We start from the raw sequence: 26,328 nt of genomic DNA, 5'->3' as shown, positions 1-26,328 counted from the left end.
ATAGGTAGTTATCAATGAAATATATTGCTGCTCTTTAGCAGGAGCAGATATTAATCTAGTGGACAGGTTGATAAACAATATCTCGGGTTTCGTTTCTCAGAGATATGCCTATCTCAGTTGAAGCACTTCTTCTCGACGGAGGAGAACCCGACGCTCAAGACTCAATAACCACGATGAATGCACACGCCATGGCCCAAAGGTATATGAGATACAATAAATATACTAGATCTTGACGTCTTAGCTACTCACCTATCATGCTCTAGGCGTCGAGGAAACTTCAAGTGATAGAACCGGAATCAAATGATTACCGATCCTGCCAAACGGGTGACAGACTAGGCGTATTGCCAACTTCACTTGATTACTACAGGGCATATTGTAGGTATGTAGGCGAGTTAACAAGATGCTACGGGATTTGCTGACACTGAATCGAGATTCAAGGATCGCATGGTTATTACGTGGATATGGAAAAGTGTCGAAGTTGGGAGAGCGAGGTGGGTGCGGGGCTTTCAATGAACGATACCAGTGCCTTTGTTATTTCATAAGGCATCGATCGATCAACTGAGGATGAATTGCAGTTGAAAGTGACAGTGATATCCCCGCCGTTATCTCCAACGGGCGCTATGACTTAGTACGCAGTCCACTCTGTGGGCGTTCATTCCATCCGTATATATATATAGTAGCTCAATATATTAGCGAATGTGAGCAACCGAACGTGTATAGGCTCAACAGTTTTCAAAATCATCAGCTACGTGGAAATGGAATGGTTTCGAATGATATGATCAAAATGAACCGAGGCCTATACAGCGATAAGTTGTTTCTTGGTGGTCAAGGTCGACGTCACTCTTCAAGGATCCCACCCTGTTTCTGGTGTCGCGGGGAACCATTCATGGCCCAATTCGATTCGCCTCCGAAGACATAAAGCACATGATGACGAACCTTTGACGGGCAGTGGAGGCTATAGACTGTCACTGAAGATATGATACATAGAATCGAAACCCGTAATTCAAACTATTCATTATCGACCAAAACCCAACGAGTTTATTGATCGTACCCAAAACGTCGACAACATCAACTAATAGCCCATCATGCTCTCTCCTCCTCAACATCAACATGATACTGCATCAGCATCCTCATCCAGAACTACCAGATCATCACAAGACAAACACAACAACAAGAAAACAGAGCCTATTCCAACTTCAACCCCTCGACAGCCAGACGAAATCGAAGAAGTGGATACGACAGTACCAGTAAAGACGTATCAACCAAAGCAGAAGCAGAAAAGAGTTGAACCGTCACCTGACAAAGATACCGACGATGCCGAGAGTGTACATCTATCATCCGACGAAGACACATCAGATGAAGACTCCTCAGACTATGACTCAGACTCAGAAGGTAGCGTGGAAGAGCTGCCTCCTCGGCAACTATCGAGGAGAGCAACAGATCGAAGTGTAAAAACAACTCCTGGGTCGCCATTCACAATCACCCAGACACGAAGCGAAACTACTCGCTGGATATCAACACAGAACAATGGAGGCATGATGCGAGGGGCCAGAACTGTCAACCAGCAGACAACATTGCATGGACACAACGTCAATGGACCACAGCCAAGACCGAGCAATAGGAACAGTATCAGCTTCAACATGAGCGTCAATGTTGACATGTCCTTCAACGGCCTCGTCACAGGCCGAAACCTGGGCTTCACAGGGGTAGGCATTCTGCCATGAGTTTCTTTTACTTTTTGGAATTCAATCGAAAGGTTGCTAACAAGTGCAGGGATCACTATCATATGCATGGAGCCGGCGTAACACGCAAGGGGGTTGATGTCCTCTCTTTTCATGTGGACTATTTGGCTATAGGCAACCAAATTATTAATGACAACTTCGAAGGTGGGATTTTAGGTGTAAGGCGCTAAACATTCTGGTGGTGTACATAGTTGTGAACATGACAGATATCAAACTCAAGTATCATGACAACAAAGCTACTCGATCATGTCAATATCGTCGGTCGCAGCTTGAGCTTCAGTCTGCGCCGGTGCCTGTGTTTGAGCAGGGGGTGCATCTTGCTGGTCAGCAGGTTCGGCGGCCTGCGCGTTGTCACCGCCGCCAAAGTAATCCGCCATCTCTGCATCCAGCTCCTCCTGTGTCTTCTTTCCACGAGGGTTGCCCCGTCCGCCGCGTCCGCCCTCCTGATCTCTGCCCCCATCTCTGCCATCGCGTCGAGCTCCAGGGCGACGACCACCCTGTCCTCGGCCCCGACCACCCTGTCTAGGCATTGGGCTGCGACGAGGACCCTGACCGGGAACATATCTATCGATTCCTCTGCGGGCAGCATCGTCGTCATCATACCGGCGATGGGGAGAATGGGATCTTCGTTCCCCCGGACTCGAGATTCGCTCTGCCAGTGGACGGCCGGGCATAACGGCGGTATCAAATGGGTTTCGCGAGGGTAGCAGAGTCAATCGAATGGGTTGACCTGGTTTCTGTTAGTCAGGTTGCACAACTCGGCAAGCTGGCTTTTCACTCACCATTGGCATTGGCACCATCAAACTGCTTGACCGCCTCCTGAGCGTCCTCCTTCAGTTCGTACGTCACGTAAGCAGTACCCTCTGATCGCCCAGCGCGGTCATACCGTAGCTGAAGGCGAACAACTGGGCCAATTCTTCGAAATAGCTCCTATATGCCTGTGAGCTGCTGTGTAGTAATTCCAGCCATGTGATCCACCTACATCCAGGTCTTCTTCAGTGAGATCATAGTGAATGTTGTCAACTCTGAGCTTGACGCCCTTGGACTCCCTATTGTGCACAAGGTTAGGGAGATCGCGATTGTTGATTGGTGAGACTCACTGGTCTGGGGATTCGCGGCGGCGGCGAGGAGCAGGAGCTCGGCGGTTGTCTGGACAAGTGTCAAAAGGGCGTCCTGGGCAGGAAGGGTTTTCAAGTATTACTGTTCTCTTCGAATCGGTCATGGACCCATTCGCTGTGTACAGTTAGCAAGCGAGAGGAGTAGGAAGGCAAGACTTTGACTGACCTATCAAGGTTTCGTGAATCGTCGCGAACGGACTGTAAGTGGGAGGGACGCTCTGGTCAGCAAGGGATTTTCAGAGTGGAAAGCCGTTCAATCGACAAAAGCTCCGAGCACCGAAAGGACGAGTTGCGAGGAGGGTTGTACAGGTCGAGTTGGCATCATTGGAGGGCGAGGGAAGTCAACCTGCACCGCCGACGTCAACAAAGACTCATGATGAAGGCCGAGTTGCCGTTTGAGGAGAAACCAACCTTTCTAACACCATCGCGAGGGTAGTCATTACGGGGTTCACGTCGGCGACCTTGGCCACGGTGGTTGCGAGGTCGATTGGCGCGCTGCGAAAGAAAAAGTCAGCCTGGGTTGATGCGAGACGGGGGCGCGTTCATGTACTGCGGGAGACGGTATGAAAGTATAGGAGGGAGATGAGAAAGACGTACAGTATCAGCGATGATCTCATCGAGACCGCGATCCATCTTGTCAGCCATATTTGCGTATATTTGCTGCGAAGCTTTGCAGAATCCGCGACGAATTCGGCAAGTTGAGGTTGAAATTGAAGAGGAGAGCTGTGTTGCTTTACAAAGTTGGGCCAAGGTTGTCTACGCACATGCGAAGGATGGATTGAATGTCATGGGTGGGTGCCACAAATCAAGGCTTCAAGCCACAACCTGGGCGTTGAATCGTGGTGGAGCCTCTATTATTAGTGCGACAATACGAGGAAGGACTTGATAATGATATTGTTGGGTTTCGGGCGATCGAACAGGACCAATTTACAATTGAAACAGTTTAGGAGACTCGAATACCACTGATATTAGTTATTTGTCAAGCATCATACCGTCAGATTGATCAGAACAAGACCATTGCCGAGGGGCCTCGACCAAGCCTCTTTTTAAACTTCACTTCACTGGAGAGGTCTAATGGAGACGAGAAGGCCTTGGATGACAGCAATATCGAATATGTAGAACCTCGAATTCTCACTGACTTTCAAATGATTCCAAACGTATAAACGAATTACGGCCTCAGCCCTCAGACACGATGATACTTTCCAGAGTTCAGGCCTCTCCGAGCCTCCAAATCACAAGTATCTTGTATCTGCATGGATAGGTGCTACTGGGATTCACCGATGGGACGGGTCTCAGCGCTAGACCTGTTCTGGGGACTCAGCCAACTGAACCCTTGAGTCGCTGTGTCTTCAGTTAATTATCCCTTTGGAGGCCAGAGAACCACTTCGTATTCCTGTCATATTACCCCTTCGCTCAGTCTCATCTGCTACGACCGTTTCTTCTTTTTCTCTCGTCTGTCTTTTGCCTCTTCAAAGGCTATAATTGAGAATTCAACCGTTTATACGAATCTATCTAAACCCCCTATCAACTTATTCCTGAGGTGTCCCTTGCGGCGCATCTTGAACCAGCTTCAACATTTAATTTGATGCCCACGACTTCCTTGCGATAGCTGGTGCTGTCGCACTCTCTGGCATATCCGAAGACTTCGCCGCGTCTCAGGCGCATTAATACAACTCTCATGGCCCGACCCATGGGGGCGGTTCGTCTCAAGAAGACGAATCCCTTGACCCTCGCGCTCGGAGCGATCCTGTGCATCTTCATCATCGTCTTCCTCGTCTCCCCGTCGGGCAAATCCGCCACCGCTCGCCGATTCGAGTCCATAACTGCAGAGCATCATCTCTCGCCGCCGACTTCACCGTACCGAAAGTCAAAATCTCGATCTGGCGTACCGCTCAAGCCACCACCCGTTGTGCACTACAACCTTAACAATGTCACCATTACGACCTCGCCCATCGCGAACCGAGAAAATGTCCTCATCCTGACCCCCATGTCTCGATTCTATCCTGGCTACTGGGACAATCTTTTGCGCTTGACTTATCCTCATGAACTTATCACCTTGGGGTTCATCCTACCCAAGACCAAGGAGGGCAACCAAGCCACCACCGAACTCCAAGAACACATCCACAAGACGCAGAAGCATGGCCGTGAGGGCGACAAATTCAAGAGCATCATCATTCTTCGTCAAGATTTTGATCCTGCTATTGTTTCGCAGGATGAAGCCGAGCGCCACAAGCTTAAAAACCAGAAGGCCCGTCGTGAGGTTATGTCGAAGGCCCGGAATTCGTTACTGTTCACAACTCTCGGACCCGATACCTCCTGGGTCCTGTGGCTAGATGCCGACATCATTGAGACTCCTACAACCCTGATCCAGGATCTCGCCTCCTTTGATAAGCCGCTCATTGTCCCAAACTGCTTCCAGCGATATTACGACGAGGAACATAAGCAAATGGCCGAGCGGCCATACGATTTTAACAGCTGGCAAGACAGCGAAACAGCGCTGGCACTCGCTGCCAAGATGGGACCGGATGAAATTCTTCTCGAGGGCTACGCTGAAATGCCAACATATCGAATGCTTATGGCATACCTGGCTGTTGAGGGCGGCGACCGTAATCTGGTTATCCCACTTGACGGAGTTGGAGGTACTGCCCTTCTAGTCAAGGCAGATGTGCATCGCGATGGTGCCATGTTCCCTCCCTTCCCCTTCTACCATCTTATTGAGACTGAGGGATTCGCCAAAATGGCTAAGCGATTAGGCTGGCAACCATATGGCCTGCCCAATTACAAGGTCAGTCATTTCTCTGTTGCAACCAACATCTGGCACTAATGACTTTCTAGGTCTATCACTATAACGAATAACGTTGCCACGCCTTCACGAGGGCAACATGATCCAGCTCCTTTTGCGGCCCCTGTCTTCTAGTTCTTATGCCAAGAAGATAAGCATGCTGCCCTGGGATTAGGATATTAAATAGTTGCTTAATAGCTAGTGGGCAAATCACGATTCAATTTGGGCGGGTACAGGTCATGGCGTTTAGTAGTGCATCCTCTGAACATTTATTCAAAAACAGAGGGGAATGGAAGCCTCGTTGCCAAAAAACAGCGCGATAGCTTCAGGGAAGCTATCATGGCTTGTTAAAGATATGCATATTGTATTGGTTTACAAATTTCTGTAAGAACATTCAGGCATTCAATGCGAAAGTGGAGGAAGAATCATGGAATAGATGGGCATCTGCGAGTGCGTGTGTTATGCTGTTCACATACAAGTTTTGAGGTCATTCTCGAATAGGTTGTCATCTCGTGAATTTTGTTTCTCAAATCGAGTTCGTATTTGTAATATTATTACTGAGAATCATGCGATACTGCTCAACCAACAAACTTATGAACATCTGTAAGCCCAATCTGACATCCAACTGACTACCTAGGTATATTAATAAACCTTCTATAGGAACCATAACTCCATATTGTAACCCCCGAATTCAAGCATATACCTCATCTTCAACCGGTGCAAACTCCATAGCTAGCATTTCAAGGCCCCTCATACCGCCCATCAGAATCCCGACACCAAAACTCGACAAGCTTCCTGGTACCAAGCACATCGCCGGAGCGCAACAAGGCCGCAACGTCTACGTTAAGTGGGCTATCGGTCTCAGGGCATCCTAGTAACATGCGCACGGCTCGAACACACTCCAAGACACTATACGCAGGTGTCCATGCGTCCTTGAGCAGGTCCAGGCAGATCTCGCCAGTTTGAAGGGCAATATTCGGGTGAACAACGGGCGTGACGAACGTCATCTTTGGTGGTGCGAGGGGGTAAGTCGATGGGATGGAAATATTGATAAGCCAGCGTCCCTCTGCAAGATGTTAGTAGGTGAAGATGGCAAAATCAAGAGTTGGGCTGACCATCGTAGCCGTGGCCTATATCTCGTCCATTGATGACGGCTTCCCACTCCATCAAGTCGCCCTCATTGACTGGTCCAAGACGTTCGATGCCCTTCTCTTCCTTTTGCTCTGTGCTCCATGTGTCCAACTCCTTTATCAGTCGTCGACTTGCGCTTCGCGACGCAGCGACTGAGTTTGATGACGATGGTGGCATTGCTTTGGTTGAATGCGATATCAGGGCTAGGCGGAGTAATGATACGGCGAGGAATTTATCAAGGTTATGAGTTCAAAGAGTTTGGGCGGGATCCTTGAAGTTGGAGTTGGAGTTGGGGATGGGACGAGGTTCCAGCTGGTCTGGGGTCGTGACTTATTTCGTCACGTTTGAGCTGTTGAGCTCCCCTCGGCATGCCTAGTTGGCGACTCATTACAGGGGTAAGGTCGGCCAGAGCCGAGGGATGCTCGATACTCAAAATACCTAAGGTACCTAGGAGATGTAGGTACTTGTCTGACCTAGGAAAGTACTGTCCAACCTAAGGTACCTGGGAGGCTAGCCTACGTACGGACTACTAGGCCCCTGGCTCGGTACTATAACTGCCAGCTCAACGGGCCAGTGGCTGTGGCAGCGTGGCTCAAGCTTCATGTCTAGCGACCCCTTTCATGTGGAAAGGCTTCTTACACGATGTCATGAACTTGGCCATATTCAACAACAAAGACTAAGAGATGGATACATTCTGGCAAGACGAATCGATAGTCTACAAATAATGAATAGAGATGTGAATTTTCTGAACAGGGTGGTATTTTTCTCCTATAGTCTAGCATCATAACTCTCTACTTTTTCCTTCGCCCACCATTCGCCGCAGGCTTTCGCTTGGACGTGGATGATGAGGCAGAAGTACGAGGTGGATTCCTCCTGACTGGCTCGGGCTTAGAAGGCTCAGGAGATGATTCTTCAACGACAATTTGAGCTCCACTGCCAACATCATCGCTAGATGTCGTCTCTACTGATGCTTCTCTTTCCTCATCAGACTCATCCTCGCTCTCGCTCTCTTCCTCGCTTGACCCGTCGATTTGACGGGATCCCCGTGATGAACGCTGGGCCCCTGAGAATTGTCTCCATGATCCAGCTGGACTCGAGGCCTGGGCGCCTGGAACCTGGAACTGAAAGGGATCGAGGGGAGCTTGACTCGAGTTCCTACCACGACGAACAATCACCGAGCTATCAGAAGGCTGACGACTATTAGAAGGGGCCCTAACTCTACTTTGAGGTCTTTGTGACGAGGTCCCTGAGCGTGGTCGGCCGGCTGTCGCTGGTGGTGGGAAATAGCCCATGGAAGGGCGTGACGAACGGTCTTGATCCTCGGTAAGGTTGCTGTTAGAAGAAGATTGCCGGGCTCGCGACTGTGTGCGTGGTTGACTAGAGACCGGGGGTGCTTTCTTTTTGCGCGATGACGGCTCGAGCTGGGTAAGTGGCACAGCGACTCGCTGGTCCTTACGTTTCTTGCCGCTCTTCTTCTTCTTCGCTGCCTCGTCTCTCTTTCGTCGTCGCTCCAGAGCACCCATTTCTTCCTCGTTGAGATCAACATCTGTTCTTCCCTTGGCCTTTGCACGCTCGATTCTGTGCATTGCCGACTGGACCAGGGCTTCCTCCCGATCACGAACAGCCAGTTCGGCAAGATACTGTTCAAACTCCTCATCCTCACTGCTGTCACTGTCATCCTCCGAGTCCTCCGAATCCTGATAATCACCCCTTCGTACCAAGCCCCGTTCTCGGTTACCCAAATCTATTCCCGTAAAACGAAGAGAATCGCTAGCAAAGCGGGTACCTGAACTGGCACCAACACCTCGTGCATCCTCATCCGAATCCAATTCCTCCACACGAACGTCTCTTCCTTGACGTCCGCGAGACGCAGAGTCCCCGTCTGTTCTCCTCCGACTGCGCCTCGATGGTCTTCCCCATTGGGGCGCGAATTCGGGAGATTGCGGCCGACCACCTAGACCGCCTCCCCGGAAAAAGCCTCATCGATGGGCTTGTCCAAAAATGCAGCGTGACCGAGGATGGTCACGCCAGATGCGCCAATGAGCCAGAGTAGGGTAGTGAAAGGTGAAGCAATCAGACCCAGAGGAACGGCGACGCAAACGAGTGCAGTATAAAGCTGCGAACAAGAAGCACGGAAAGTGCCAATCTCGAGATCATGGCCATCGAGCTTGCCAATGAACCACATGCCGACAACTACAAGGATGATATCAAAGAGCAGCAACCAGTTTGTGAGCAGGGCGTAAATGCTCAGCATAACAAAGATAACAGCATAGTTGCTGGAGTAGTGGCTCAAGTTGTAGTTGACGCGCGACTGCATCTCAACAAAGTTGGCAGGCTTAGAGAGACGCTTGAAGTCGAGAAACTCGCCAACGGGTCGCAAGTTGGAGAAGCGGCCGCTGAGGGGACCAGATCGAAGACCCTGGAAGCGATCGCCGAAGTTGAGGCGGGACGTGATAACGTCGAGAGGGATCTGAATGCGAGACATGATGGCTGATTCGTGCGACGAACTCTCGTAGAAAGGGTTTGATGTTGTTGGTGTGGAAGGAGTATAGACTACCTAGTGAATCGAGTGGATGCTTTTATGGCCTTGGAGGGTAGGCAACAGAATTATCGATCCGGAATTGCGTGTTCAATGTGAAAGAATGGATACTCTGGTGATGAGCTGAATGAAGAAATTAGAAGTTAGCGCAAAGAAAGTGATAATGAATGTGGATTCAGGCAGCAGAGAAAAATTGAGGACAAGCTGGCAGGAAGAAATAACACATGTTAAGGGGATGGGATACGAGGCGCAGGCTAATCAAAGGAGAAGCCACAAGCTGACGAAAAGGATAACTTTGGTATCTGGGTAAAAAGGGGCAAACATACCGAGACGCAGTTTTATCAGCAACTTCGAAAAGGCTTTGAGTCCAAGAATGAACGGAATGTTGCAAGATTAATTGCACCGTGATGGTGGGAGAAGGGGGAGTTTAATTTGTTGTTCTGTACGGGAGTAGTGCAATATCCAGTGATAAACTGGTACTGTCCAGATTACCGATAAGATTGGCTGTCCTTTTTAGGGGACAACTTTTTTTTCCTCCGAGACGTGATTTGCTAGAGGGACGCGTCTCCTGTCAGCTTTGGCTTCCTCGCTTCAGGGCTTCAGGCTTCAGGCTTCAGGCTTCAGGGGTGGTCAGTCTCTCCAGCCCGGCAGGGCCAAGACTGACTGATCTCCACAGCTGAAGGGATATCTCAAAAAGGTACGTACCTCGGAATGGAATCAGCCCCAGAGGTGAAGGTGGAGGTGAAGGATGAGGCGGTGATGGAAGGAATTCGATATGTACGAAATATTCGGTCAGGGAGATGAACCAGTAAAGGTTGCTGATCTCCAGCCAGTTTTACACTGGGCTGGCAGCCCGCAACAATGCCTCTCCCTTCCGATAGAGAGAGGCTCGATGAGTATATTTGAGCTCAATTCTTGTCGTCTTCTCCTCTCCAACCCAAACAGATGAGGTTTTATTGGAGGAGGGCCATATCAATGACTGACCTAGAAGAGAAGAAGAAGGGAAAGGGAGAGGAAAGACGAGGGAAGAAGAAAACTAAATACAAAGGCTAGCTCCGCATTTTTCTTGCTTCACTCTTGATACCTTATAATGGACGGGTACCAATAAGAAAATACACAAGAACAAAAATAAATAAACAAAAGAGCCCAACCACGCACAACACGATCAGCATTGGATCGAATTGCACACCGCAATCCTCTCTTCTTTCCTCTTCCGCTGGGACCCGATGGGGACTTGGCCATTCCGGGAGCTTGCTTGTAGCTCGTACAGCTAAAAACCGGGTTGTAACTTTTTTCCTGCTCCTCTCCAAACAACGCGAATGCAGAGCAGAGCAGAGAGGGGCCTCACGCTTATGCACGCGACACCAGTTGCAGCAAGCCAAGTGGAAGACGAGGCGTCACCGCTACTGATGTGTGCCTCAGCATCTTTCTCATTGTTCCAGGCGGAAGAAATAGTACCTAGACTAGGTAGGTGTTGTGGTAAGTTGGTCGAGATCGTTGTCAAGTTTATTAGATTGGTACTGTACGCACAGAGGAATGGAATACTTGTCTGACTGTGCTATGAGTAAAGTAACTTATTCATCATTCTATCAACCTGCGAGAGGGGAAACTTACAGTTACTAGGTTAGTAGGTACCTAAGTTTTACAGATACAACTCAGGCCATATCAGACCAGGCCACTTCAGCAGAATTGGATCTCTCTCCATTGTATCGTTACACGATCCAACCATCATGATCCACGATCTATCTGTAGATCCACCCAATGCATGCCACTCCAACCTCGAAGCTCCATTGAAAACCGTTCCGAGCTGCCCAAGCCAGCTCTACCTTACCTTTCCATGTACCACCGTCCTAGCTCTTCAATGTTGATCGAAAGATTACCCACAATCTTCTAAGGCATCCCATCAAGTTTTATTCGAGACTGACTCTGAGGGTTTGGCTTGGTTTTGAGTCGGTATCTCACGAAAAAAAAGAAAAAAACTCAATCCCGTGGGACTAATAACTCCTGTAAGTTATGACCTAGAGGCCTATGTACTGATACCTCGTCTCTCAGACCTTGTCAGATTCTTCATCTTGACTTGCTCCTAGCTACGGAGCAGGACCCATTGATCCATTGCCGACCCCCGTACCCCCGGACCGCTTCCTTGGCTTGTCTCCGAATCGGCCTGAAGCCGAACCGTTCTAAGCCATTCAATCCCTCCCCTCCACTAGAACTGATCACCGTTGCATGAGTGACCGCCATCTGAGAATGGAGATGAGATGCTTTTCCTCGGAACTCAAGGACTTAGAGTAGGCAAAGTTTACAACAGGATCAAAGAGAAGTCCGAGCTTCTCATCAACATATGCCATCATGAACTTTTCTCATGCCATGAAACAATATCTCGAATTCGTACTTTTACATTGGCTATACGTCAAAACATCATGTTTCAGGATACATGTAAACACAAAGTAATGAGCAATGCGAATGCTATGCTATCATCATGATAAGGCATGAAATATTCAGCAACATGCCCAAAGTTAATGCCTCACTTATATCTGATATGTTCTTCTTCCAGCTGTATTGAGCTTGTCCAAACAACGCTCGCTATGCCTGTCTCTATTGGCCTTGCCGCGCAACGATATGGGGTATAATTATGAATCGCCAAACACAAACGGACATGACAAAAGAAAAAACAATATGCTCAACCATCTTTCACGCTCACACCTCGAAAAAGTAATCCTCGTCAAGACCATCCCGGCTCGGTATCACTCCAGCTCCGGGCTCTGGACCATCAAATGCTGTGTCCATTCGGACATTCAATAGTCGGATCTTGAGCCCGTACTCGCTCACCAGGTTCACAAGCTTGTTGGTCTCTGCGGTTATGGGCGCTTGGTTCAGTAGCATCAAGAGTCCGTCCAGCCATTCCGAGGCCAGGCTGTGGCTCAGTGGCCACAAAGTAAAGATGGGCTGTTCCTTGCCATCCGTTCCCCTTGCCGCCTCCGTTGGGTTTACGAAACTGTAGACGGTGATCTTGGTTGTTGTCTTGGGAGTTGCATCCTTGCCCATCAAATCACTCATGGTGCTCCGGGTGTCTTCATTGGGCGCTGAAACATTGGATACAACAGAACTGATAGTACTGAGATCAACCTTTTCTCCCAACGAATCCAGGCTGGGCGCCGTTACTGTCTTTTCCTCGAAGTCGGCGTAGTGTAGATATCGTCGGTTATGAGAGAGTTTTGCATATCGCCAAGGTGTAGGTGTGAATAGTCTGTGCTTCACTGCGCCATTGTCTCGCTTAGGCGTCGGCTTCGAGAACCAAGATCCTTGTAGAAGGCATCGAATTCGCTGCTCCTTGACGAATTGCAGAGCCTCTTGTTTCAGCTCTTCTCTCACTTGTTGTAGGTGCTGACCCCATGTGCTTTCAAACGACATTTCCAACAGGCCCATTTGCTGCTCCCGTAGTCGCGGTACGTCGTACTCCTGCATCTCTTCTTCCACCTCGGCCACATCCTTGGTCCTTGTAGCTCCTCCGACAACGCAGTCGATCAGAATTCTAACCAGCTCGACCACCTTTTCAAAGTCACCCTGTTCCGCGCCAGTTAGTTTCCAGACACGGAAAAAGGCATACAAGCCGGCGGTGTGCAGCCGAGACCACTGGAGCAATAGGGGTCTGAATAATCTGTCGTGGTCTTTGGCCTCCAATAACTGGTAGCCCCTGACATCATCCAGATCCGTCTTGTCCACGTCGAAGTGGTCGTACAGTATCATCGTCACAGCGAAACTGGCCCTGGCCACGGGGCAGCGTTCACGTGCAGGCTTCCCTGCCTGTTCGAGCAGCAGCTTCTGAAATCCATCCTCATTCCTGCGGACGTAGTCGGTCAGGTCCATCATACCCAAGAAGCCAGTCATATCGAACTCCTGTGCAGGACTCTCCGTCTCGAATCCCAGTCTCCTCCATTTCTCGGGATTGTGACGCCTGCTGCCCTTCTTTCCTGGAGCCTCGTGCGACTCTTGTCCCGGGGAATGTCCGTTTACGTGAGCTCGCTCCGGTGCACTCGCCAGATGAAGTCCCTTGAGAGCCCTTCGGTGCTCCGGTCGCTCGAGATCAACGTCGACTTCGCGCCACTTCCTCAATAGAATTTTGGTTAACGTTTGAAACTCCAGCATGGGATGCGCCAGGTCCTGAAGCGCAGAACTCTGCATGAGCCTGTGAACCGCCTTGATAAGTCCCAAGTCTTGTAGCCGCTTGATGAACTTGGCCCAATCCTCTCCTGAACCTGCGTTAGCCTTTCCACCATTTGTTGTACTCTCCCCCGATACGGCGTCTCGGATCAGGGCGTTGATCAACATCAGTGCATTGGCACACAGGGCATGATCTGCGCTCTGCAGCTGCTGTATAACCAGCTCGAAGAAGTTCGGGTGCACAGCCACGGCGGGTTTCAGGGCGCGGAAGCCAAAGGTTCCTGGTGTTCGGTTCGCGGCATCACTTTGGTTGGTAGACTGGGAATGACCAACAAGTGCGACCAAGATAGACATGGCTCCTCTGAGGATATTGACAAGAGGGTTTGTAACGATCAATTCGACGACACGCTCGACGAGGTCGCTTGCGGTTGGACCCTCAAAGATATCCCATCCCATATCAACTTCCAGCAATCGGGTAAGACTTTGAAGAGAGTATGCGAGCGTGTTGCCAGCAGATGTCATGATGAGTCGACGGAGGACGACTAGACCGCCTGAGGATATGAAAACATCGGCAAATGCTGGATCATTAATCGAGTTTTGCAGTTTAAATACTGCCATCTTGCGCGAAGCATCTTCATCACTCGCCATTCGCGCCAGCAGCGCGGGGATGTCTGCTTGATCCATGGTCGAGGTATTGGTCCTTAGGTAAACAAACAGAGAGAGGGGACAACAAAGACCTTATGATGTTGCTATCACTGCCCGATGATGCATATCAAGAAAAGAATTGTATATGTTTCATATGTGAATTGGGCGATCAGATTGTACGTCGTATGGTTGAGAGTATAGGAGCAGGAGAGCACCTTGGCTGCGTTTGTGTTGCGTTTCGTCCCCTTAACCAAGGCCCCAAACAAAGACCCTGTCGAAATTAAACCAATTGCCAGAAAATGTTTGGGGAAGCTCTCCACACTAACTTGGACATTAGCCTCCCGGAGCTCTCAGGAGAGGCTTGCGTCTCAGGCCGATGAGAAGGGTATTGAATGAACCCTGTCAGAAGAATGGCGCTAGCTTTTAGTCAGATGTTTGATCTGTGGCGAGGAGGCTTATCAAGCCACAGAACGGAAGGCTGGAGTCTTCCATCGCACGTGAGAAGGTACGTACCTCGACAAGCATCTTCGACGCCTGCAATTGATTTCCATATTCGACCTCAAATCCTTCTTCAAGTCTTCATCAACTTGCTGTCGCCTCATTAGTCTACTGTCCACCAGAACCGCAACAATGGCCAATTTTCTTGCCTCAATCTTCGGTACAGAGCTTGACAAGGTCAACTGCTCTTTCTACTTCGTAAGTCCCTGAAACGCGTCTCAGTCGCAAGTCCAAGATTACTGACTCTGTCCGCGCCTACGTAGAAAATCGGTGCTTGTCGTCATGGCGATCGCTGCTCGCGAAAACACGTCAAGCCTTCCTACAGTCAGACGATCCTGATGCCCAACCTCTACCAGAATCCGGCGTACGATCCCAAAAACCGAATGAATCCTTCTCAACTACAGAACCACTTCGACGCCTTCTATGAGGATATCTGGTGTGAGCTTTGCAAATACGGCGAACTGGAGGAGCTTGTTGTTTGTGACAACAACAATGATCGTAAGTCGTTCTCTCTCCCAGATTCTCTATAGTTTTCAAATGCTAACTTCGAATAGACTTGATCGGCAACGTCTACGCCCGCTTCAAGTACGAAGAGTCAGCCCAGAAGGCTTGCGATGAGCTTAACAGTCGATGGTATGCTGCGCGCCCGATATACTGCGAATTAAGTCCTGTTACCGACTTCCGCGAGGCTTGTTGCCGACTTAACTCTGGAGAAGGTTGTGTTCGAGGAGGCTTCTGCAACTTCATCCACCGAAAGAACCCTAGCGAAGAACTCGATCGCGATCTGACTCTAAGCACAAAGAAGTGGCTAAAGGAGCGCGGTCGCGATGAGAAGAGCGCGTCTCGCTCACCTACACCTGAACCCACAAGACGTCGCTACTAGCGGCTTGTATACTGGTACTGAGTGGTGAAGGGCCTTCGATAGGAAGAAATGCAATACGGATGGCACGGTCACGGCGTTATAGGGGCTGGGGTTTTGTTCTAATAGTTTTTATGTAAGGATTCTTGGGCGATTCAACCATTATGGATACCCTTCCCTTCATCAAATATATCTCAAAAAGAATATTGCAGTAGTCACCTGGCGGAGGCCGGTGTTGAAACCCTTCTGACTCATTGTAAACCCACGGAGAATGCAAATACCCGTGTATAACTAATCCCGATGCGCGCCGATGTTGATGTAGCCTGCCTGTCCCCTGCTTCCGTCTTAGTCCAACTGTTCTAAGGCAAAGTCAGTCCTCACTGCCCGCTTCCCATATCTAAGAGATAATTGATATTCATTTCTTCATTGCGTTTTATTGTTGTGTGGCAGACGGTAAGTCCTTTTTCAGATCGTTTGTGAAATCAATCAGCGGTCCGTCGGCTTTCTTTCCTGTGGAGCTGAGCAAGCCTTGGATCTCAGATTGCTTTGTTGCTTGTTCAGCAGCGGGTGTCTGATCCGGCTTAGCAGGCGGAGGCATCTCGTCAAAGTTGATGAGGTTATCATCGATGTGGTTCTCTACCGGTTGAGCTGATGCTGTTTGAGCAGGCTTAGCAGAAGGGCTGTGTGGGGGGATGACGTTTCGTTGGTTCGACTTTTGTCCTTTGACGATGGGATAGATTGCCATAATTTGCTCAGCTTGCTTCTCGGGCGTCGCAGCATGATCACTTGATACAAGTTAGTGAAATGCCAACTACGTAAGTTTGCCAGCACTTACATATTGGCGTTAATGACCCATTCCAGATCTTCTTCGCCTTCTTCCAGTCCACCGGGACCACCTTGTACTCTCCTGAATAGTCGTGGGTGCCACTCGATGTTTTCCTGTGCTCGTTGGGCAGCTTCCTCACGTTGTCGATCTTCAATCTTGGTCTTCTCGTCTGTGGCAAGTTCATGGTTGCGGTCCTTGACAGCTCTAGCCGTCTTGTCCCACAGTCGCTGAGACTCTCGTTCCTCTTGCTCCTCGATTGGTCGAACAGTTGGTGGCGAGGGCTTTGATCTCAGAGCGTTGAAGAACATCTCTCGGTGACCAGTCTAATCATATCAGCTAAAAATGAGCTTGTGTTGTAAATAGGTGTACCAACCGTCATGTCTTTGATGTACATCTCCTCACTCCAGAGGCCAGAGAGCTCAAACAAGACCTCGCCAGTGCTCTCCCTCTTGATCACTCCGCCAATGGCATTATAAGTACCACCGACCCAGCCTTTTGTTTTGAAGTCGACATCAGCAACCAGGTCGAGTTCAGGGCATCGGACAAAGCTATGATCGCCAAGCTCGTACTTCATTTTGCCGAACAGAATGCCTCGGGCATACATGTTGGGTTGGGTGAGAATACTGCATCCTGTTAGAGTATATACAACGAAATATGCACTGCAGAACCACATAGCCATGCAAGGGTTGAGTGCGTTGGGTCAACATACTATTGCTCTCCCTTTGCAGGGTCCTTTCCGCGGTTTAGCAAACTCAGAAATGCAATACCTTCCATCAGACTGGCGGCAGAATTTCCCAGGAAACGACTCCGAGGCTTTAGAGTTCCGTCAATACGAATGTGGTGGTCTGGGGCCATGTAGAAGTAACTCGACTTGGGTGGGTGGTGAGAAGTCTGTTCAGAGATGTAATATGCGCGCTTTCCATCCTCAAAGTCCCAGTAACAAGTGAAGATCTCACCCAGAATAGGGTTTAGGGGTTTCTTGACGCCTCTACAGATTGTCAGTAACCGGCGCATCGACATCAACAACAAGCACAAACTCACGGAGGACGAATATGCCAACCACTGAGGTAAAACTTGACTACGGATACGAAGCGCTCGACGGGGTCGTCTATGGATGGAATCTGAAGGAGCATTTCGGGGTGGCACATGAAGCTGCAGCCAACAAGTTAACCTCTGGTTTTCATGACTTAGACAGGGGAATTCACTTCGTGATGCGCTCGAGCATACTGCGGGGTTCGAGAATAAAGGTGGGAAGAACGACACGACTCAGATCGGCCCCGGGTCGCAGTTGGGAGATAATATGGGAGAGGACTTGAGTACATCACGAGAGTCAGTCCAAGGTCGAAAGGCTGAGGCGGTCGGTTTGAGTCGCGATCGCACCGTTACTGCGAATGTCGACGCAACCTGCAACGAAGGAGGGGCTCACCATTGCCCTGATCGGGCTCCATCACTAGGGTGTCATCCTCAGCGTCGGGACCACGAGGGTCATCGGTAGAGGAGCGAGTGCCTGCAGGTTGCGAGAACCAGTTTGTCAACATAGCGACTCTTCAGTGGCCAAGAAGAAAGAAAGAATTTTTTTTTTTCCAAGAAAAATATAAGGGATTTTGGAGGGGTGCAGATTTGGGAGGGGTAGAACAGAACTCGATCGATAACTATAAGGTCAGGGATAGGGACAGGGACGGAGGATTCGGATTTGCTGAGTGGGGATTCAATGTGAAAGGATGTGGGTGAGTGAGCGCTTGAACCGAATAGAGAAGAGAACAGAACAGAGGGGGGCCGCCCTTCACTAGAGCTCCAAGCTACCAAGACCTATGCCGGTACTGCAGCCTCTAGGTGACGTCTTGAACAAGGGAGACACCAAAGCAAATTCAGTGTAGCAGGCGGAAGATTCCACGGGGTCGATTGCGCATTGAAGCCGTCACAAGAGGTTCCGATTCTTTATAAGACGAGAAAGAGGATAGGCAAACTCACTCGCGGTGCTGCCGGTCCTGCGGCGTCCATGAGAGACAAGACCCATGACCATTGTTTCTTGCTGCTAGAGGCTGCTGCCTAGGTACGTTGGTTTGCGAACGATTTCGTTTGCTGAGGCTCTCAAAGAATGTCGGTATGGGAATCAGCCAGATGAACGTACGGGACCACAGTCCTTTGGAGGCGCAGTTCGAGCTTTGTTGGGCTGGGTGCGGGGGCCTTTGTATGATGTAGGTAGACAGATAGTCACAACGGTAAGAGAGCTCGAGCTCAAGTGGAGCTTGAGAAATAGCGATATCGTTTGTGAGCGGTGGTTCAGCGGAGGTGACGAAGTGAGAATAATTGCTATGGATTATAAAGCCGAGTTGAGCGTGGTGGTATTGGATTGGATGGAGAGAAAAAGATATTAAGAAACGACGAGGCAATCAGTCACCAAAGATTAGGTACCTGGGTAGGTAGGGAGAGAAGAGGTTAATAGCTATGGTAATGACGGAACGGATGGCCCGGTGTTGACAAAAACGGTCTTGAAATGACCAAAGTGACGCCAGGGGAGGATGGGCACTGAAACGATCACGTTTTTGAACACCTTCCAAGGCAGATTAACATCAGGTAGGTAGTGGAGGTAGTGATGGGAAGTGGCAACAACCATCTGAGCAGGCATCGAGAATAAGACCTACCTATGTAATCAAGATCCAATCATTTCCATGAACCAATCCAGCAGATCTGCCCCGCGATGGAGAAGGATTGTCTTTGCGTTGACCAGGAAGTGGGGGCTGATGTCTGCCCTGACCTGCCAAGGAATAGCCCTGAAGAGTGAACATGTCCCAAATGGAATCTGTCATGAGGTCTTTGTGTTTGTATAATTCCCTGCCCGTGGAAATATCTACTTCTGCAGGAGTCAATATGGTTATTTCCCTCTAAACTAGTGCCTGTCATAAAGACTGTAGCACTTTGAGTTGATGAATATTCTGGTGTCACAAGCTGAAGCTCACTGGAGCTAACAGGGAGCTTAGCTTGAACTACGTCAGAGCCATGAGCTCACACACACCGACGATTCCAGCCCAGCGGGAACTTCACTCAATCGAATCAGTGCTGACTGTACCACAGGGAATGATATCATCCACACTGCACTGGAGGGAGATCTAACAAGTACCTACTGACCCAAAGAAGGAGTGGCTTTTTTCAGAATGTCCGTTGAAGGATCACTCGTAGATTATAGATAATCAGCACACACACACACCGTATAAATGGGTGAGCGATTAAATATAGCCAAATGGATGGCTGCCATCTCACATGTCAAGAATACATATGTATAAACGAATCCAATTAACAGCCTGGTGCTCCAAGCTACCTTACCTTGCTTATCCTTGTATTGTCACGACACGAAACGCTTGACCCAATCACGACGGTAGCTATCAAGCTTCGGCCCCACTCAGCCCGGGTCCCTCTAGACCCTTTCTTCTAAGGCTGAGGCTCCTCTGGGCTTGGGCGGATGCAGTAAAGGCTTCCTAACGGTGCAGCAGAATTCGTCGTTAAGAGTATTTTAATATTGTTGTCTCTAGCGACTGACTGCTTGCATACCCTGTCCACAAGAGTACCTATAACCTGCTCTTGGTTGTTCTATTTCCTTATACCATCCAAGCCCTAATGGACGATACATCTACTCGTAGAGTGGTCTATCTACCTCTGGTTCTCACTCCCTCTCCTCTTGGTATTCAATGATATGATAGAACATTCCCACATAAAAAAAAAAAATAGAAAAAAAGTAATGTGGCTTGCTTCAGGTGGACGATTCGCCGAGGCCGGCACTTCCGACCAAATCAAACTGAGGTATTATCGTGTTCGAGCCGACCCATGAATCATTCCAGATTGCTTGGGTCTTTATTTCAAATATAGCCCATATACAAGTCCAACTCCTTTCGTTCTCGCGATTTCGGCTTCTCGATGTCTCCGTCGTCCGGGAGTACCTGTCTAATTCGACCTGTTGCTCTAGCTGTTCCATCAGGTACGGGTTTCGGACTCTTGTGGTACCCCGGACCTCCGATTCGTCTTCCTGGCGGCAATCGAGTTGTCGCGGTATCCCTTACACATTGGCAGTTCCGTCCTGGGTATAAAGAATCTCATCTCGGCCTTTTGTTCGGTTTCAAAGACGCATGCATCTTACTGCCATGCTACTGCTCTTCGGTGACGGTTCATTTCTTTTTTGAACCTTTAATTGGTGCCGGTAAGCACTGTGCCAGCGCGTCTCGGTCTGTTCATTGTCAGCATTGTCTAAGTTATTGTTCACTATATTCACTCACCTGACTCGTTCTCAAACAAAATTGAAATATCATCGTGCTCGCCTGGTAAATCTGGGAGGTCGAGGCAGACAAATGCCATATCGTCGTAGTCACCGTCTTTGTCTGCTGGTAGTCGTGGTAGAGGGAACTTGGCGTCAACAAACTTGATACCACACTTGCTACTTCGCTGTACACTCTCATAAACGTCGGTTCCCTTCAAGAGGAAGTTCATGCAGTGTCCGTGATGGAAGTCTTCAAAGAAGGCCAGCAGCTGTAACTGCTTGTCTTCCTGTCGTATAACCTGGATTCGGGTGTATCCTGCTTCCCATTTTTTATGAATTGGTACAACCATACGACGTCGCTGGATGGCAAATGTGACTGCAAGGGCATCGAAGATCACCTCGAACCCCGTCATTGCATATTGGAAATCGTGCAGGTCCTTCAAGTTATTGAACTCGAACGTTCGAATCGTTTGATTGTGTCTCAGCAGCTGCAATGCATCAGACATGTTCCTGGGAAGCTCTTTGGGCACCTGCGCCTCAGAGACCGAGATAGTCATGTCTTTTTGTGGTTGCCGAAGAACTCGAAAGACTTTAGCGTTGCTCACTTCCAGCCTAACACGTAACTCCCCGGGTGCCACATTGATGCGATCAGCAACATTACCATTCTGATAGTCTATTACAACTTTGAGGTGATCGGCCAATACTGTTGGGGGCATCTCTCCGCCATACTCATCATTGACCACTCTCACGGCCTTCCAAGGCATACGACTGAATGGAGCCATACCCAAGGGCTCACGGAGACTTTGAGCCACAGAGAAGTTCTTGAGTGGCACGTCTGAGTAAATCTTCTCGTCATGATCCAGAGCAGTTCCGGTAAGAATCGAGTGAAACTTGATTCTTGCCTTGTCATCACTAAACACCATCACCATGCGACCCTTGGATTTGCCATTCTCATACTTGATAGCCAAAGACGGAGCATCGCCATCACCGCGAAAGAACCCGAACTGGACAGGCTGAGCTGGGGAATACACATGTTGAACACCACTCAGTGTCCTTGTCTTTGGTCCAGTCACCACAGCGATTCGGAAACCGAGATGCCATGTACGAGTAGCTGCAGGGCCGTTCTCCTTGTAAAGCTTCTCAAAAAGCGAGATCTCACAATATGGTGTTGGCTCTTTGGGGAATTGACGATAGTTGGGGTCTGCATCCATAACCTGGAACGACCGCAATGTTGACCTGAATACCATGCTCTCATCACTTCGTGGATAAAGGGAGTTGTTGACCTTGCTTCCAAAATCGTACATGTTCCACAGTGTTCTGAAGTCTTGCTGAACGAGTTGAATGGTCAACATGAAGCCACGTCGTAATCGAATGTCGACAGTGCATGTTTCCTTTCGCCATCGCACATCGTCCCAGATTGGACCAACGTTCTTGTTCTCTTGAATGACAAGCTGTACGTGGCCGTTCTGACTGGCGAGAATGAAAACAAGCCCGGTAGACTTCTGCGGACGAACCATGGAGAGCAAACACGGAAAATAGAGTTTTTGGTCTTCGTGGCCTTGTTCCATAAGATAGGCATCAGCTGGCACTCTGCCATAGTTGAAGTTATCGGTAGTATCGCCCACGGGGAGAGAATCAAGAAGCCTCAACTTAGACATCGGGCTTGTCATCGCTGTGAGACCCGAAGCCCAGTTGCCAGAAAGAAGAGCAATCATATCTTGGCTCAGAGGTGGGTACTCAACCCATATCGACTTGTCTATGCTCTGTGGTAAAAATGCATCTTCAGGAGGCAAGAAGCCGTTCCGTTTCATAGACATGGCCAGCTTCTTAAGTGCTGAGACCAGACTCGTGCTAACGTCGTCGACTTCGGCGTCAATTTCAATCCCCTGCGCTTGTGCAATTTCTGGAATTACGAGCTCGCAAAGCCAGAATGCTTTGGCCAAATTAGCATATGCCTGCTGGCGATCCCTGTCGTTTTGCATCTGGCCCTGAGGAGAATTGGGCCTTTCCCTGATTGCGACCTCCAAACCCATGCGACCTTTGAGAAACCACCATAGTGCACCACGGCCAAATTCAATCAATGAACAGGTCGACAGAGGCTTCACAGATTCTGCATGGAGGCGGAAGAGCTCAAAAAGATGGCTTGTCCTGGAGGTGAATGTCTCAAGGGCTTGCTCAGCAGCTGCAGAAGTACCATCAGCGACTCTTACAGACAATGCTCTAGAAGCCATCATGGGAGGAGCACGCTGCGGTGCGATGCTCGGTTGCCTTGACAATTGGTTGACTTCTGAGGTTGGCGTAGAGGTTGCAGAAACCGCAGTGGGAGCTGGGGCCTGAGCCCCAGACGGGGACCCAGATAAGCTAGGAGCAGAGGCTGGAACTGCAGCTGGGGGCGCGGGAGGAGAATACGAGGATGAGTTGGAATGGAGAGAAGCTGCAGGGCTGTACTCGAGGCTCGGTTTCGAGACTTGAGCTTCGGGAGATGGAGGCCCTCGTCTTCGTGATTCAATTGGAGAAGACGAAAGAGGCGTGGCGGAATGGGGGTCGTCCCAATTGTGTGAGGATGCAGAGGTGGCACTGGCTACCCGAGCAGCTTCGGCAAAGGCTCTGCCTTCTGCCTCTCGCTGCTGCGCAGAATGAATCTCGATATATGACCTCCTATTCTCATCTTGTCTTGCTGCTGGACCCAAAAACCTCGCGCCTATTGGTCTTCCTGGGCTAAGTGAGTGCTGCTGCGCAGATACAGGTGAGACCAGCTCGTCTGATTTAGAATTACGGTCAAGTCCAGCCTCAGACTCTTCGTCGGAATCGGGTGTGTAAATTGACGAGAAGCCTGTTTGGGTTCGAGACAAAGGCTTTGGTCGGAAATCGTCTACGGGTGAGCCTGAAGCAGCTGAATCAGGAGGAGGGGGTCGTCCTGGCGGCATTGGGGCTCTACGATGAGCCGGAGGTTGTGGTGGTTGTGATGATTGCGTTTGTTGCGGTTGTTGCTTGGGACGGGCCACTTTGCGCTTCGAGATCTCTTGAGTAGGTATCTCGGACTCATCACCTCCTTCACCAATTATTTCGGGAGCAGTATCATCAAACCTCACCGTCAGACCTTTCTTGTTGGGCCGTGGGCTTCGTCTCGGTGACTTTGTAGTATCAGGTCGACCTGCGACGAGAGGACGGTTTTGCTGGGCTGCATGATTAAGTCCTAAAGCTTGAGGATAACGAGAGATTGATGTGGTATCGAGCTTGGCCAGCTTTGGAAGCGACGACGGCGGGGGAGGCGGGGGAGGGTTTGTGATTGTTAGATTGTCTGAGGAGCTGTGGAGGAATGATTCGACATTGGCAGCGGACCGCGCTTCTTCGCCTTTGCGGTCTTTGGCACCAAACAGCTTGCCCATAAGGCGGTCTCTCCTCGAAGATCGCCCATCAGGGACCTGGATGGTAGGTATGTCGTTCTCCATGGGGGATATAATATGGAAGGGAAGCGAAAGGTTCAGCACACCGACATTGACCCAAAGAGGAGGAACTGAGAGTTGAGGATAGTAAGCACAGAACGCCTATGTCTTTGCAGGAACGGAGAGACGTGGTTCCTGGTCGCTGTCACCTCTGCTGGAACGATTACAGGACGGTACCGGAGCAGTAGAGATAGTGGAGTCGTCCAATGAGGCAGGCTTGTTTCTGGCGACACGAGGATCAACTGTCGGACATGTGGGGATGTAGGCGGGCGGTTGTATGTGGCGCTCGACGGTCGGCCAAAGCTCAAAGGAGGATGGGCGGTATCGTTGATGAGTTCTTTGTGGCGAGTCTGACAAAGGGGTCGTCGAGAGTTAGGGGATATCTGCGATAAGCAATCGTGGGCGGAGTTGAGGTGCAAGTGAGCTAAGGTAAGGTACCTAGCTGTTGGCAATGGCGGATGGTGTATGGCGGGGAAGATGGAGGTGAGGCGTCGTGTGCTGGTTTGATGCAGGCCTCCAGATCGAACAAGAACCGAGAATATTAGGGGGGAAAGAAAGAAAAAGGAAGTGCACCAGATTCGTAAACAGATCAGACACGCAATGGCCAATCCAATCTTTGTATGTGTGTGTATGTACAACCACCCTCTGGGCTCGAATGTTACAGCAGAATGTTGGGCAGACGGCAGAACACCCTCAGCCCAGGATGAGACCGTGTGTACCTACTGCGTTTGCGCTGCGCTATTCTACGCTACGCTACGACTGAAGTCAAGTGCACAGGCAATTCTCCTTTGTCGCCAGGGCACCAACTCAGGCTCCAGTTGCGGGCAGGGGAGAGCACCAGCAGGGATGGGCTGTACAAGGATGAATGGTAGAGGGAGAATGTGCCAAGAAAGGGTCTTTTTTTTTCCCTTCCTACCTTATTTCCTCGTACTTGGTATGGCGAGCGGCTCCTCGGTTGTATAGGACGAATTGCATATAAAGAAGTGGATGAGAAAGCGATGGGCTGATTGGATCCAGCTGAATACCTTTGTACTTGAATACAGATAGTCGATATGGAAGACAGTAAGGGGAGAAGGCTCTTACAATGCCGACTCAACACCAAATATTAAAGACAAAGTACTGTAGAGGATGGAACAGATCAGAGGGGAAATAGAAAGATGAGGTCAGAAAAGAGAGGGGAGGTGAATTTGTGACAGGCCGGGTATGTGTGCCTGACTTACTGAAGTCCCCATGAGCGATGATCCAGGGGAGTTTCAGAGTCACAGGGATCAACATCAAAGGGCAGCAAGTGAGTGGTCCCTGGTTGGGCCCGGCCAAGTCAAGACCAAGTTACCTGGCATCAGCCAAATCAAGATTTACAGCGAACATTCATCCACACGACAATTGCGGTACACGAGTTATTTAACGCGCCTCGCAAACGTAAAGTCTGGAGATCGCCAACGTTGGGCTAATAGGTAGGTACTAGGTATATATAGACTGTCGAGGTATTCTCTCTCCAATGCCGTAGGGCAAGATACTTCGATAGTGTCAGCTCCGGTCAATCTTTGCCGTGTACTCCGTACCGCATGATGAACGAGATCTTACAATGACGAAGCTTTGGGCACATCGTTATACTAGTAACATACGAATAATGGCTCTCGCCATAAATTACCTTGCCAGACCACCTGACTCCCCCTTCAGAGCCATCATGCTATCATCCTGGATGCTGGAGATTGTGAAGGTGCAGAACGAGACCCTTAATTCGATTTCCCCATCCACTCCAGGCTCATCAGCCTCCACTCACACTCATTAGGCTCTTGGTGTCGACCGTGTTAGTGCCAGATCGACCTGTGGTTGCGCAAGCTGTTCATTGTTGTGCCGAGAGTGATGACGAGACCGTTGCCCTTGTGAAGATTCCAATGCGTAGCAGATCTGCCCTCGCAGCGCTTCCCGATTCGGTAGCCTCCCTCGTGTCTAAAGGACGAATAGGGCTTTGTCCGCCTGTGGTTCGAGGATCGAAACCCCTAAACCTCTAGGGATAAGTGCGCAATGGTGGCTTGTGAGTGCCGGGCTGAAACACACACGTCCCCTCAAACTATCGGCTACGGCCGTAGCCCGTTATTCCACCGTCCAGAATATCGGAACGTCCAATGTCTGGTATACAGTAATGGAGTTGCATTTACCCACTAAAGCTTGACTGGATATGTCGCAACTCTCACGATGTCTCTCTTCACTTATCAAAATATCTCACTGTTATTTCGTCTTGGGGAACATTCTTATCTATCCCTCGATGTTTCTCCTCATCAAGTCTCTCGAATCGGTCCTGTCTGTATTAGCTTAGCTCAGGTAAGGT

The 26,328-nt window shown here is 49.8% G+C and overlaps 9 protein-coding genes across 16 annotated transcripts; 3 read left to right on the top strand and 6 right to left on the bottom strand.

The window, feature by feature from the left end:
- The first annotated feature begins 59 nt into the window (after positions 1-59).
- FOIG_12230 (uncharacterized protein) lies at positions 60-3,870 on the top strand. Of its 2 annotated transcripts, none has more exons than XM_031213080.1 (2): positions 60-379; positions 432-3,870. In XM_031213080.1, exon 2 carries the CDS (start codon positions 1,086-1,088, stop codon positions 1,722-1,724), a length of 639 nt encoding a protein of 212 aa, XP_031057376.1. In that variant the 5' UTR covers positions 60-379; positions 432-1,085; the 3' UTR covers positions 1,725-3,870. The 2 variants fall into 2 exon arrangements, with proteins under 2 accessions (XP_031057376.1, XP_031057375.1); XM_031213079.1 differs by lacking the exon at positions 60-379 and having other exon boundaries at positions 693-1,706; positions 1,774-3,870.
- On the bottom strand, positions 596-3,709 carry FOIG_12231 (uncharacterized protein). 2 transcript variants are annotated; one of them, XM_031213082.1, is made up of 8 exons: positions 3,458-3,709; positions 3,272-3,355; positions 3,027-3,058; positions 2,944-2,975; positions 2,843-2,891; positions 2,725-2,791; positions 2,525-2,672; positions 596-2,472 (listed from the first exon to the last, which is right to left on the bottom strand). In XM_031213082.1, the coding sequence occupies exons 1-8, from the start codon at positions 3,503-3,505 to the stop codon at positions 1,979-1,981; spliced, it is 954 nt and encodes a 317-aa protein (XP_031057378.1). In that variant the 5' UTR covers positions 3,506-3,709; the 3' UTR covers positions 596-1,978. The 2 variants fall into 2 exon arrangements, with proteins under 2 accessions (XP_031057378.1, XP_031057377.1); XM_031213081.1 differs by having other exon boundaries at positions 2,843-2,975; positions 3,458-3,646.
- Positions 3,871-4,028: 158 nt separating the features above from the next.
- On the top strand, positions 4,029-7,510 carry FOIG_12228 (mannan polymerase complexes MNN9 subunit). 3 transcript variants are annotated; one of them, XM_031213076.1, is made up of 4 exons: positions 4,180-5,645; positions 5,696-6,245; positions 6,303-6,717; positions 6,766-7,510. In XM_031213076.1, exons 1-2 carry the CDS (start codon positions 4,539-4,541, stop codon positions 5,714-5,716), a joined length of 1,128 nt encoding a protein of 375 aa, XP_031057372.1. In that variant the 5' UTR covers positions 4,180-4,538; the 3' UTR covers positions 5,717-6,245; positions 6,303-6,717; positions 6,766-7,510. The 3 variants fall into 3 exon arrangements, with proteins under 3 accessions (XP_031057373.1, XP_031057372.1, XP_031057371.1); XM_031213075.1 differs by having other exon boundaries at positions 6,303-7,510; XM_031213077.1 differs by having other exon boundaries at positions 4,029-5,645; positions 5,696-7,164.
- Positions 6,129-7,248, bottom strand: FOIG_12229 (peroxin-4). The gene is made up of 2 exons (XM_031213078.1): positions 6,758-7,248; positions 6,129-6,708 (listed from the first exon to the last, which is right to left on the bottom strand). The coding sequence occupies exons 1-2, from the start codon at positions 6,948-6,950 to the stop codon at positions 6,383-6,385; spliced, it is 519 nt and encodes a 172-aa protein (XP_031057374.1). The 5' UTR covers positions 6,951-7,248; the 3' UTR covers positions 6,129-6,382.
- FOIG_12227 (uncharacterized protein) lies at positions 7,450-10,801 on the bottom strand. 2 transcript variants are annotated; one of them, XM_031213073.1, is made up of 3 exons: positions 10,018-10,801; positions 9,639-9,863; positions 7,450-9,589 (listed from the first exon to the last, which is right to left on the bottom strand). In XM_031213073.1, the coding sequence occupies exon 3, from the start codon at positions 8,357-8,359 to the stop codon at positions 7,565-7,567; it is 795 nt and encodes a 264-aa protein (XP_031057369.1). In that variant the 5' UTR covers positions 8,360-9,589; positions 9,639-9,863; positions 10,018-10,801; the 3' UTR covers positions 7,450-7,564. The 2 variants fall into 2 exon arrangements, with proteins under 2 accessions (XP_031057369.1, XP_031057370.1); XM_031213074.1 differs by having other exon boundaries at positions 7,450-9,435.
- A 479-nt stretch (positions 10,802-11,280) lies between these two features.
- Positions 11,281-14,541, bottom strand: FOIG_12226 (uncharacterized protein). The gene has a single exon (XM_031213072.1). The coding sequence runs from the start codon at positions 14,155-14,157 to the stop codon at positions 12,010-12,012; it is 2,148 nt and encodes a 715-aa protein (XP_031057368.1). The 5' UTR covers positions 14,158-14,541; the 3' UTR covers positions 11,281-12,009.
- A 109-nt stretch (positions 14,542-14,650) lies between these two features.
- Positions 14,651-16,333, top strand: FOIG_12225 (splicing factor U2AF 23 kDa subunit). The gene is made up of 3 exons (XM_031213071.1): positions 14,651-14,814; positions 14,880-15,114; positions 15,171-16,333. Exons 1-3 carry the CDS (start codon positions 14,749-14,751, stop codon positions 15,497-15,499), a joined length of 630 nt encoding a protein of 209 aa, XP_031057367.1. The 5' UTR covers positions 14,651-14,748; the 3' UTR covers positions 15,500-16,333.
- On the bottom strand, positions 15,571-18,906 carry FOIG_12224 (uncharacterized protein). Of its 3 annotated transcripts, XM_031213068.1 has the most exons (8): positions 18,273-18,906; positions 17,728-17,808; positions 17,507-17,612; positions 17,343-17,453; positions 17,011-17,289; positions 16,675-16,924; positions 16,311-16,624; positions 15,585-16,260 (listed from the first exon to the last, which is right to left on the bottom strand). In XM_031213068.1, exons 1-8 carry the CDS (start codon positions 18,322-18,324, stop codon positions 15,909-15,911), a joined length of 1,545 nt encoding a protein of 514 aa, XP_031057364.1. In that variant the 5' UTR covers positions 18,325-18,906; the 3' UTR covers positions 15,585-15,908. The 3 variants fall into 3 exon arrangements, with proteins under 3 accessions (XP_031057365.1, XP_031057366.1, XP_031057364.1); XM_031213069.1 differs by having other exon boundaries at positions 15,571-16,260; positions 17,728-18,906; XM_031213070.1 differs by having other exon boundaries at positions 15,572-16,260; positions 17,507-17,808.
- A 729-nt stretch (positions 18,907-19,635) lies between these two features.
- FOIG_12223 (uncharacterized protein) lies at positions 19,636-25,239 on the bottom strand. The gene is made up of 2 exons (XM_031213067.1): positions 20,570-25,239; positions 19,636-20,520 (listed from the first exon to the last, which is right to left on the bottom strand). Exons 1-2 carry the CDS (start codon positions 24,000-24,002, stop codon positions 20,462-20,464), a joined length of 3,492 nt encoding a protein of 1,163 aa, XP_031057363.1. The 5' UTR covers positions 24,003-25,239; the 3' UTR covers positions 19,636-20,461.
- Between the last annotated feature and the right edge of the window lie 1,089 nt (positions 25,240-26,328).

This window comes from Fusarium odoratissimum (assembly GCF_000260195.1).
Source record: "Fusarium odoratissimum NRRL 54006 unplaced genomic scaffold supercont1.25, whole genome shotgun sequence".
NCBI lineage: Eukaryota > Fungi > Ascomycota > Sordariomycetes > Hypocreales > Nectriaceae > Fusarium > Fusarium odoratissimum.
The sequence above is the reverse complement of the archived record's forward strand: the minus strand, read 5'-3'. Positions and strand labels throughout refer to the sequence as shown.

What these genes read in the sequence shown, in the direction of transcription:
- FOIG_12225 (XM_031213071.1), top strand. Translation starts at nt 14,749, where the DNA reads ATGGCCAATTTTCTTGCCTCAATCTTCGGTACAGAGCTTGACAAGGTC. An exon ending in TCAACTGCTCTTTCTACTTC is followed by an intron (nt 14,815 to 14,879) that starts GTAAGTCCCTGA and finishes GCGCCTACGTAG; the next exon opens with AAAATCGGTGCTTGTCGTCA. An exon ending in TTGTGACAACAACAATGATC is followed by an intron (nt 15,115 to 15,170) that starts GTAAGTCGTTCT and finishes AACTTCGAATAG; the next exon opens with ACTTGATCGGCAACGTCTAC.
- FOIG_12223 (XM_031213067.1), bottom strand. Translation starts at nt 24,002, where the DNA reads ATGGAGAACGACATACCTACCATCCAGGTCCCTGATGGGCGATCTTCG. An exon ending in TTTGTTTGAGAACGAGTCAG is followed by an intron (nt 20,521 to 20,569) that starts GTGAGTGAATAT and finishes GACAATGAACAG; the next exon opens with ACCGAGACGCGCTGGCACAG.
- FOIG_12231 (XM_031213081.1), bottom strand. Translation starts at nt 3,477, where the DNA reads ATGAGATCATCGCTGATACT. An exon ending in ATGAGATCATCGCTGATACT is followed by an intron (nt 3,356 to 3,457) that starts GTACGTCTTTCT and finishes TTTCTTTCGCAG; the next exon opens with CGCGCCAATCGACCTCGCAA. An exon ending in CTCGCGATGGTGTTAGAAAG is followed by an intron (nt 3,059 to 3,271) that starts GTTGGTTTCTCC and finishes TCCCACTTACAG; the next exon opens with TCCGTTCGCGACGATTCACG.
- FOIG_12227 (XM_031213073.1), bottom strand. Translation starts at nt 8,359, where the DNA reads ATGCACAGAATCGAGCGTGCAAAGGCCAAGGGAAGAACAGATGTTGAT.
- FOIG_12224 (XM_031213068.1), bottom strand. Translation starts at nt 18,324, where the DNA reads ATGGTCATGGGTCTTGTCTCTCATGGACGCCGCAGGACCGGCAGCACC. An exon ending in CAGGACCGGCAGCACCGCGA is followed by an intron (nt 17,809 to 18,272) that starts GTGAGTTTGCCT and finishes CGCAACCTGCAG; the next exon opens with GCACTCGCTCCTCTACCGAT. An exon ending in CCTGCAAAGGGAGAGCAATA is followed by an intron (nt 16,925 to 17,010) that starts GTATGTTGACCC and finishes AACAGGATGCAG; the next exon opens with TATTCTCACCCAACCCAACA.
- FOIG_12226 (XM_031213072.1), bottom strand. Translation starts at nt 14,157, where the DNA reads ATGGATCAAGCAGACATCCCCGCGCTGCTGGCGCGAATGGCGAGTGAT.
- FOIG_12229 (XM_031213078.1), bottom strand. Translation starts at nt 6,950, where the DNA reads ATGCCACCATCGTCATCAAACTCAGTCGCTGCGTCGCGAAGCGCAAGT. An exon ending in TATAGGCCACGGCTACGATG is followed by an intron (nt 6,709 to 6,757) that starts GTCAGCCCAACT and finishes AACATCTTGCAG; the next exon opens with AGGGACGCTGGCTTATCAAT.
- FOIG_12228 (XM_031213076.1), top strand. Translation starts at nt 4,539, where the DNA reads ATGGCCCGACCCATGGGGGCGGTTCGTCTCAAGAAGACGAATCCCTTG. An exon ending in ATGGCCTGCCCAATTACAAG is followed by an intron (nt 5,646 to 5,695) that starts GTCAGTCATTTC and finishes ATGACTTTCTAG; the next exon opens with GTCTATCACTATAACGAATA.
- FOIG_12230 (XM_031213079.1), top strand. Translation starts at nt 1,086, where the DNA reads ATGCTCTCTCCTCCTCAACATCAACATGATACTGCATCAGCATCCTCA. An exon ending in GAAACCTGGGCTTCACAGGG is followed by an intron (nt 1,707 to 1,773) that starts GTAGGCATTCTG and finishes TAACAAGTGCAG; the next exon opens with GGATCACTATCATATGCATG.